The sequence below is a fragment of the Neltuma alba genome, unplaced genomic scaffold, assembly GCF_004799145.2.
Source record: "Neltuma alba isolate B1F8T4 unplaced genomic scaffold, ASM479914v2 tig00002420_pilon, whole genome shotgun sequence".
In the NCBI taxonomy this organism is placed as follows: Eukaryota; Viridiplantae; Streptophyta; class Magnoliopsida; order Fabales; family Fabaceae; genus Neltuma; species Neltuma alba.
Genome location: NW_021632854.1, coordinates 413,128 through 423,097, shown reverse-complemented (window position 1 = coordinate 423,097; position 9,970 = coordinate 413,128). Strand labels below are relative to the sequence as shown.

Below are 9,970 nucleotides of genomic sequence, written 5' to 3'. Positions count from 1 at the left end.
AATTTTAACAGTATGACTATTATTTATAAATTTCTTTTATTTTCTTAGTCCTGTCAAAGCAAACAAAACTGAGGTCGGTGTTGGTGTACTTGGTGGAAAAGCTGGTATTTGACATTATTAGCTTCATTGTTGAAAAATCTCCCACTGTATTGTTCTTCTATCTAATTTTCTTCACGTAATACACCAACCCAGAAAAATCATTGCACAAAAGTCACAAGTATTATCATAAGCAGTACGAAGTCAAAAAAAAAAAGTAAATCAGCTGTGTTCAACCTCTCAAAAGACAGACATTCTATGGACTTTGCAAGTCTTATAAAATACTCCCTCCGTTCCTTATTATAAGAGACATTTGATGCTAATGGCATGTTTCTATATATAAGAGACACTTAAGAGTTGTCTCTACTTTTTTGTATTGATTTCCTATTTTACCTATATTTATTGTCTCCAACTCACATTCTCTCTCCCTCCCCCTTCTCTTTCTTTCAATAATTTAATTGTTCTTTCTCTCCTTATTAATGAGGGCATTTTTGGAAAAAAAATTATATTTTTTACACATTGATTGTTCTTAACTAATTTTAACTGCTTTTTTGATCAACGTAATTCGGTTATTCGTCTCTTATAATAAGGAACGGAGGGAGTATTGTTTAAGAAAACAGGTATTCTGACCATATTATTTTCTAATAACATGCACTATCCTAATTTTATTTATGATTTGATATTATTTTCAGTGTATTTAATTTTATTTGAGTTTCATCTAACACCATAATTTTATTTCTAATTTAAAATATTAAACGTATTATATATAATTTTATAAATGAATGAGGAAATGATACGGGGTTTCATTATTGTCAGCATTAATTGAGAACACGTCATTACTTGTGTAAAAGAGATGTGTGAGTACATTAATGGTTATTTGACGCTGCCAGTCAAGTCTCTCACCAAAAACAGCATAACTTGTCCTCATCTGGAACGTAACATCGCATTCAGTCATTTGTTCGTAGTGCGACACATTTTTCTCCAAAAAATTGGACAATTCACTAAAAAAATATAAATTTCAGTGCATACAATTAGTATTAGTAGAAATATTTTTTTTACTATTATATATATAACGTATCTAATAATTTTTATATTAATAATTGTTACATATCATTAATAATACGTTACACACAGTGAAAGAAAAATTACACTAACATATCATAGTTGTATTTGTTCAAATTTTTTTTTTTAAGCAGTTAAGTTTTTAATTAGAACTTTAACCAAATTTTCACTTTTCCTTTATCTTTTTTCCTTCTTTTTTTTGGGATTAAGTTCGTGCCATACATATTAAGATTCTCTTAAATGTTGGACAAATATCCAATAAACAATGATTTCACAAACGTCCCAGCGCAAACTCTACTCCAAATCTTATAACAATTTCCAGTTTATTTTTTTCTCTCCAAGGAAAAATGCCAAAATTCACGAAAGTTTGTTTAATTTATAAGGGTTTGATTTATGTTATATCATTGATGTAAATAACTTATATAAAAGAATACTAGCTTCAACGTGGTTTAGTTAGAAATTTAGTTTGGTTCTACATATAAAATTTCAATTCATTTTGTATCTAGTATTTATTAATTTTTGCCTTCATATAATTCTTATAGCAATTGTATATGTTAAGAAAATGCTATATTTTTAGAAAAAATAACATCTATTTATTACAAATAATTAAATCAATAATTTTTTTAATATTTATAAATTAATTATCTAGTTTTTATATTAAATACCGAATGTATGATATAAAAAAAAAACTAAGATAGTGCATGGTTATATTATATACAAGTTTATCATGCTCATGTCATTATTGAAACATTTAATAGTTGCAAAAGACCGAAGACGAATTCATACTATCTTAATTATATGAATTTATTTAGAAATCATTTAAATAATATAATATGAAAATAATTTGAAAAGGAGTGACGCAAAAGTGAGGAGAAATTGACGTAAATAAAGATAATGGATGGTGACATAATGGGTGATGTGGGCTTATAAATAATGCATATATTTGCCCTTAGCTTTTTGATTGTGCTGCTATCATTCTCTTATTTTTATCAATTTGTCAAAGTCAAGAAAGGCATTCACCTAATTCTACGCCCTCTTTCTCAACTCTCAATTTTTCTTAATTATCTGTTCTTTTTATACAATTTGCATGTGATGGTGACTTTTTGGGGAAAACAATAGCCTCACCCAATCCGGGGTGTTACCCAGATCACTCTAAAAATAAATTTTATTATTTATCCAATTATAATAATGTTACTTGTTGAATTTTTTATATTAGTGTTATACTAGATAGATTATGAGCATGTGAAGACTTTGTGCGTCAATATATTAGTGTTAAATGCTCACCTTCTCTCTCAATTTGCATTTGGAGAACATCCTCTCCAGAAAACAATATGATTTGTTTGGGTTTTTAGAATTATATAAAGCAGGTTAAATAACTTCCATAGTTCTAAACAGAAAAATCAATAGAGGAGGTTGTTTTCACCTTAAATATGAAATTTCAATTTATTTTGCTTTTTATATTTATAATTCTGTTACTGAACTTTTTCTATTGATCCGATATATTAAGAAATTTATAGATAATTAAATTCACTAATTTTTTTAATCTTTATAAATTAATTATCTAATTTCTATGTCTAAAATCAAATAGAGTATAAAATTACACATATTTTCTTATGCATTGCAATGTCACTTAGGGTCTGTTTAGTATGAAAAAATGGAGGAGAGGGAAAGAGAGGAAAAATTTTGATGAGCTTGATCTAAAAAATTAAATAAGCAGAGTTAAAAAATTTTAATTAATTTTGATTATACTTTTATTTTACATCTTTTTTTATTAAAATTTCAAAACCCTATTTTTTTTAATTTTTTAACTTGAGTTTTTGAAAGTTTTCTCTCTCCTCCTCTCCCCTCCATTTTCCCCATAACAAACAAAACGTTAATATCAAATTCCGCTAATTGATGCCTTGATGGTGTTATGTTGTTGTAATCTTATGTGTCCATCAAATCAATTTGGAGCGAGATGAGGCTGACATGTTTTTGTGTTTGGTTCCGTGGATAATGAGTTCATTAATTGCCAATAAAGTTATCCCAAAACAAGATAAACGTCTTAACTTCACCTAATCACAAATTAGGTTAGTTCAATCACTCTTCTAGAAAAGCCTTAAACCTTAAAGATTACTCAAAACTTTTGGATCAGAATTTGATTTTTCTTCTGAATAGACTATACATCTATCTGCTCAAGTGTAAATTAAATTTGCACATGCTTCGTCTATTTAAGCTAAGTTGGTTGACGTTGACTTAAAACCTTTTTAATAAAAATTTCAACAAAAAAAAAAAAAGAGTATGCAAATGACTTAAAACTGTCTTTGTCTTTGTGCTGCCCATGGCTTTGTAGAGATAGTCTAAATTTTTATCTAGAGTTTGTACTAATATTTTTAAAATATATTTTACAATAAAACCATCTAAACATAAAATAAGGATATTTATGTTTTAACATACAAAATAGTGGTATATTTATTTTCAACATATACAACATAAACTTCCCAATAAATAAAAAAATTATATCCCTTTTTCATCAATAAAAAAAAAATTATATTAAATAAGCAAGTCATATAAACTTTCTCGAAAGCTAACTTTCTAGAAAGCTGTACTTGAAAGCGACCTTTTTATATAATTAAAAAGATGTTTATTGCTAAATGATAATTATCAGAGGAAGTGTAGATTATATTAAAAATTAATCTCTCAGCATTATCTCTTCTTCTTTTTTCTTTTTTCTTTTTTTAAGGCAGACTAGAAACTCTGCCTTGGTCTAACGTGATGGTGATATGATTTGGTTTTTTGTCATTCGGTATTTGTGTATCACGCTTTGAAATTTGAAATATTGTGATTATATCATCAATTTAAATTTGGTATTAATGTAAGGCCCTCGTCACATATATTAAAGGAAATGGGACATCTTATTTCTTAATTTTTTTTTCCTAATTGGAAGCTTTGAAAGTGACAATTTCAAGATAAAATAAATGATGTGATATAGACAATAGAGTATTTGGTTTATTATGATTATTCATGACAATTGATAATTAATGAATAGCATGACCTATCATTTTTTTTTTTTTTTGCCATCGACCTATCAAAATCGGATTCAGTCCTAAAACCTAATTTTATCTCTTTCGATGTTTTGCAACATTTATCAAATTTTCTTTTAACTCAAATTTCTTGCTAAATTATATTTCAGTGAAAGCTTCTTACATGTTTGCCATATTAGATTTTTGGTATTCTGTTTTTTAGCCAGGATAGATTTTTGGTATTCATAAAGTACACAAACAAATGTTTGAAATGAAAATAAATTAAACCAAAATAGTCGCAGCTCTGTGGTCATGACACTAAATGTCTCTCCTGAATATTTTTAAGAAAAATAATATGCATTTTTTATTTGATAAATAATTAACTTAATCACCTTTTTATTCATTTCAAATTAATTAGCCAAGATCAACTATATATTTATATATAATTTATAGGGTTAATATAATATTTGATCTCTCAAGTTTATTCTCATTTTAATTTTGGTTTCCCAACTTTCAAATCATATGTTTTAGTCTCTCAAGTAGTAAAATGACTCAAGTTTTTATTGAATTATAGATATCAATGTTTTAAATAAAAAGAAATATGATTTCATACTTAGAAAACCAAAATCAAAATAAGAGTAAATTGTATTAATGCAAATTTATTAAAAAAAATAAAAAGAAACTATCCTATATTTGGTACAAGAGAAATGAAAGAAAAAGAAGGAAAGAAAAATTTTAATGAGTTTGATTTAAAAAATTTAAAAATAATATTTTAAAATTTTAATAGAAAAGAGGTAAAATAAAAAATTAATTAAAAATTTTTAATCTTATTTTTCAAATCAAGTTTATTAAAAAAAATTTCTTTTTATTTTTTATTTTTTATTTTATACCAAACAGACTAAGTCGTGGAATGATGGCCGTTGGGAGGAAGGGGAGCATAAAAGAGGCATCCAGCGGCGAAAACCGCGTGGGCCAAAGCCGCCAAAACCCTCCCACGCGTTCAGCTCGATTATCGAAATATCATCTACTTTTACCGACATACCCTTTTCTATCTTTTGTCCTTTCTTTTTTTTGATTTCCCTTTTTACCATCACTCCTTCCTTTATTTTACTTGCTCAAGTTTAATAATAAAAAAAATTATCAAATTCAGATTTAGATTATTCTACTGTTGCTGTGACCACCTGCTTGCCATTCACTATAACGAATTTAATTTGGTTTATATCTTAATAAATCATCGACGGAGATATAAAAATATTCATATTCATACATAATAAATAAACAGAGAGGAACCCTTTGAATTCAAACCATAACTTTTTTTTTTTTTTGAGCTGAATGAATTCAAACCATAACTTAAATAATAAATATTGTACTCATGCGGTCAAGGCTATTAAATGAATTTTTTTATATAGTACTCATAATAACATTAACATATCATTCCCATCAATATCATCATTGTTAATATATAATTTCTTTTGCCTCCTTGTGTTAATATATCAATATAAAATATAAAATTTGTAATAAATTCGATCATGAATAAGATACGAATAATATTATTGTGATTCTAAAAATAAACGTTAGACAATTAATTTATAAAATTTAAAATTAATTGAGTTAGTTATTTATTAAAAAAATACATTTATTGGTTTCTTTTTCTGATATATCCCTTATTATTGCTAATGAAACCACCCTCATATCAATATCCTTATTTAATATATGAGGAACAGCTTGAAAGAAAATTATGAAGTCAAGAAATAAAATAAATCAAAACAAATTTCTGAAATAATGCAGTATAATTTATTATTCAAATTTTATAGCATAACGTACAAATCTCAGTACAATTGATTTTCAAATTCCACGTAACACGGGTCAGAATAAACATGCTATTTGGTACTCATCAAAAAAAAAAATAAACATGCTATTTGGTTGACTTGAATTAAGCACGCACATCAAGTCTTCCACAGGTAACCAACTAATCCCACATATTTTAATGAACCAGGGATCCTTTATTTATTACAAGTCGACGTAATTTGAGTGCAATCATAGTGGCATTTAAGTAATTTCAAGGACCAGATCCTCATGGAGCTCGTTCATATAAATAAAACAGCAAAGCGCATTTCAGAGGGAAAAAAGGGTCTTAAGGGGACAAGAGGAGGAAGAACTCAACAACCCCTCTCTCTCTCTCTCTCTCTCTCTCTCTCTCTCTCTCTGGTGTCTAAATCTTCAATATCTGAGCTTCGCTTGACCTGGAAACTCACTGGTTCTGTAATATTCGGTTTCGAATCGGATTTTTGTGATTCTTAAGGTGAGAATCTCTGAAACTATTAAACTAGTGTTGTTTGCCTCGTTAATACAGTGAGTTTCTCATGAAGTGCCTCTGCTTTGAGCCTCCTTTGCGATGTTTAGAGAAAACTCGGAAAGGAGAAACGCCTCTTAGATTAGTTTTAATGATTTTCTTTTCTATGTAATCTGGTTTTGTTGTTGTTGTTGTTGTTTGAGTAATATCAGCAGAGTTATTGATCTGAACCTGTGCGTTCGAATTTTTCTCTTTGATGATTACATACGTGAATTCATAATATATTGTGAAGTTCCTAGCTAGGGAAAGTGGTGACAAAGAGCTCAAGGTTTTGAGTCGTTTCTTACATAATTGATAATTTTGCCTTATTTATACAAGTCAAAAATCTTGAACATCCTTCCGAGCATCTTTCTGAAAAGAAATTTATACGAGATATATGCATAAATAGACAATATTCCTATGTAATTTAGTGCATATTCAACACATATGTCATGAAACCTACGTTATTTCTGTGTATAAGTAAGCGGCTAGTCAAGTGTAATTGTTCCTTTCTTTTATTGATATCAGAAAATTTGACTGTTGAATTTTTATAGTGTTTTAGTGTAATTCTAACATTACTTGGTTCTTATTTTGGCATTAGGAATACTGCATCTTAGTTTTCTGCGTGGTTATGGCTCTTTTGTCATGCTGCTATTCCTATAATTGTTGTCTTGTTACCCTTTCTGCAGAATAACACAACTTCAGTACACTTGCTTTTACCTGGTAAAACATTGAAAGGTAGACTACACACATGGAGTCCATGAAGTGAAGAAGTATCAAACTCTCCTGTCAAAGAACGTTGGGTATACTTGCAGAAAGGCATTTGATACTTCTTGAGAGTACTCAAAGAAGTGGTTATTTTTCATGGAAACTTCACCAAAACATGGCTATGGGTCTGGAAGGTTCTATGTTGAGCACCAAGGCTATCACTCATCTGATAACACCAGCCAAGCAACAACTTACTCTTCAGTTCAAACTTTGGAACAACATTACACCCTAGAATCTTCCTCAAGGACAAACAGTTTTCCAAACCATAATAATTCTCCATCTTCTGCCAATTTCTCACCTCATGACAGCCCCGCGTCACAGCTGGAGTCAAATTCTTATGCGCTAATGCCCCAGCAGTCACTTGAAATCATCAGTGGCTCCCTAGAGGATGAATCTTGCTTGACAAATGACCTTGATGACCTGAGCCATGTGATAAGAGAGTTAGAAACTGCTATGCGGGGAACTGATACAGAAATTCTGGGGATGTATGACACTGTAGTTCCTATGGAATCTAATCGGATTTTGTCAGAGGCAGAGAAGTGGAAACTAACAATGGACGTAGCATCTAGAGGGGATTTGAAAGAGATGCTTTTTGCTTGTGCGAAAGCGATGGATGCAAATGATATAGAGATAACTGAATATCTGATGTCTGAGATGCGAAAAATGGTGTCCATTTCAGGCAACCCAGTCCAACGGATAGGAGCTTATATGTTGGAATCTCTTGTGGCGAGGATGGCCTGTTCTGGAAGTGCAATCTACAAGGCCTTAAAATGCAAGGAGCCTACTGGTAACGAACTCCTTTCCTACATGCACTTGCTGTTTGAAATCTGCCCATACTTCAAGTTTGGCTATTTGTCAGCAAACGGGGCGATTGCCGAAGCCATGAAGGAAGAAAATAGAGTCCATATTATTGATTTTCAGATTAACCAGGGGAGCCAGTGGATAAGCCTAATTCAGGCTCTTGCTGGACGACCAGGTGGGCCGCCAGCACTCAGAATAACTGGCTTTGACGACTCCTTTTCAAATTTTGCTCGTGGAGGGGGCCTCGATATTGTGGGGAAAAGACTAACAAGACTTGCACAATCGTGTCAGGTTCCCTTTGAGTTCCATGCTGCTGGTGTTGCTCCTTCAAAGGTGCAACTCGAAGACCTTAAGCTTCAACCTGGCGAAGCTGTTGCTGTAAATTTTGCCATGATGCTTCACCATGTACCGGACGAGACTGTGGACAGTCACAATCCTCGTGAACGGTTGTTGAGATTGGCAAAGCACATCTGCCCCAAAGTAGTGACTCTGGTGGAGCAGGAATCCAACACCAACCGGGTCCCGTTCTTCCCCCGTTTTGCTGAGACACTGGACTATTACTTGCCTGTTTTTGAGTCAATTGATGTAGTTCTGCCAAGGGAGCACAAGGAGAGGATCAATGTGGAACAACACTGTCTGGCTCGAGAACTCGTCAACTTAGTAGCATGTGAAGGGGCAGAAAGGGTGGAACGCCATGAGCCTTTGAGAACGTGGAGGTCGCGCTTTGCCATGGCTGGATTTAAGCCATATCCATTGAGCTCCTTCGTGAATTCTACCATCAAGAATCTACTGGAGAACTACTGCGGAAATTATACTCTAGAAGAAAGAGACGGTGCACTATACCTTGGTTGGATGAATCGACCTCTTGTTGCCTCTTGTGCTTGGAGGTGAAAATCCCCCAGAACAGGAAATTGATTCAATTTTGCCATTGAGGGCTTTTAGTGAGGTAACCTAGTTCTGTATATTTTTATTTCCCTCTGCACTCTTCATTTCATGGTGAAGTTACTCTTTACTTTCGTCAAAACCATCTTGAATTTCATATCAGCAACGTCAGTTTCAGCAAGCAAGGGAGAGTGCTGGTTTATATACTGTGAAATTTATCCAGGTATGCGGGCTTGGGCCAAACGTAATAGTCTTTTAGGTGTTGGTCTTAGGCTTACCCTAGGTTCATAATTAAAGGCCCGACATGACCTAAGGACGACTTAAGTTTGAGCTTGATACACATTTATTTTCGTATCAATAAAATTACTAGTTTTTAAAATGAAGAAAGAAAAGGCCTTAAAACTTGGAAACAAACCAAAGGGTTTCCAGCTTACTTTGCAAAGTATCTCTATCCAAGTGAGCACTTCAGAAATTGAATTCCAAGCGTGGTAAACAAATCCTGGGAATAGTGGTTTTAGGATCATTCAGAGTTATTATTAGGAGAATGGCCATCCCTAAAATATCCCTCTCCAAAAAAAAAAAAAAAAAAAGGCGACTCTCTTAACCAGGACACTCGTAGTTGTATATATTTGTAGTTCTTGGATGCTTTTGATGACTCTAGCTCTGAATGTCCTCAGTGGCTTTGAAGGGTTGTTTACAAAGTTTAACAGAAATTCTTTTTATATGTTTACGAAGCTGAGCTGTGTTAAACTTTCTTAGCAGACAAGGGATTAGGTGCAGAAAACAGAGAGATAAAGAAGAATAGAAATATCTAAGTTCCAAATTCTTATAAACTATTGAGTTGAAGAGTCAAAGCGAGATGCATCTCTACCTAACTCTGAGACTCTGATCTCTGCATTGAAGCGTATTAAGAATAAATGCTCTGTGTCGTATGATAAGAAGGATAAGATAAGGAAGAGAATTATGCAAGAGAGAAGGGGGGAAAGGGAGAGAAAGTGGACAGCTATTACCCATTTTAATCGATATGATGGGAGGGAAAAAGAAGATATTTCTTTTTCTGATTTTGTAATCCATTTTTTTGTCTTTC

General features: G+C 31.8%; 1 protein-coding gene across 2 annotated transcripts; it reads left to right on the top strand.

The window, feature by feature from the left end:
* Window positions 1-3,010: 3,010 nt before the first annotated feature.
* Window positions 3,011-9,262, top strand: LOC114726645 (scarecrow-like protein 21). Of its 2 annotated transcripts, none has more exons than XM_028913318.1 (2): window positions 3,011-3,015; window positions 7,335-9,262. In XM_028913318.1, exons 1-2 carry the CDS (start codon window positions 3,011-3,013, stop codon window positions 8,890-8,892), a joined length of 1,563 nt encoding a protein of 520 aa, XP_028769151.1. In that variant the 3' UTR covers window positions 8,893-9,262. The 2 variants fall into 2 exon arrangements, with proteins under 2 accessions (XP_028769151.1, XP_028769145.1); XM_028913312.1 differs by lacking the exon at window positions 3,011-3,015 and adding an exon at window positions 6,237-6,402 and having other exon boundaries at window positions 7,122-9,262.
* The last annotated feature ends 708 nt before the right edge of the window (window positions 9,263-9,970 follow it).

Excerpts from the sequence above, each read along its gene's own strand:
- LOC114726645 (XM_028913312.1), top strand. The coding sequence starts at position 7,297 with ATGGAAACTTCACCAAAACATGGCTATGGGTCTGGAAGGTTCTATGTT.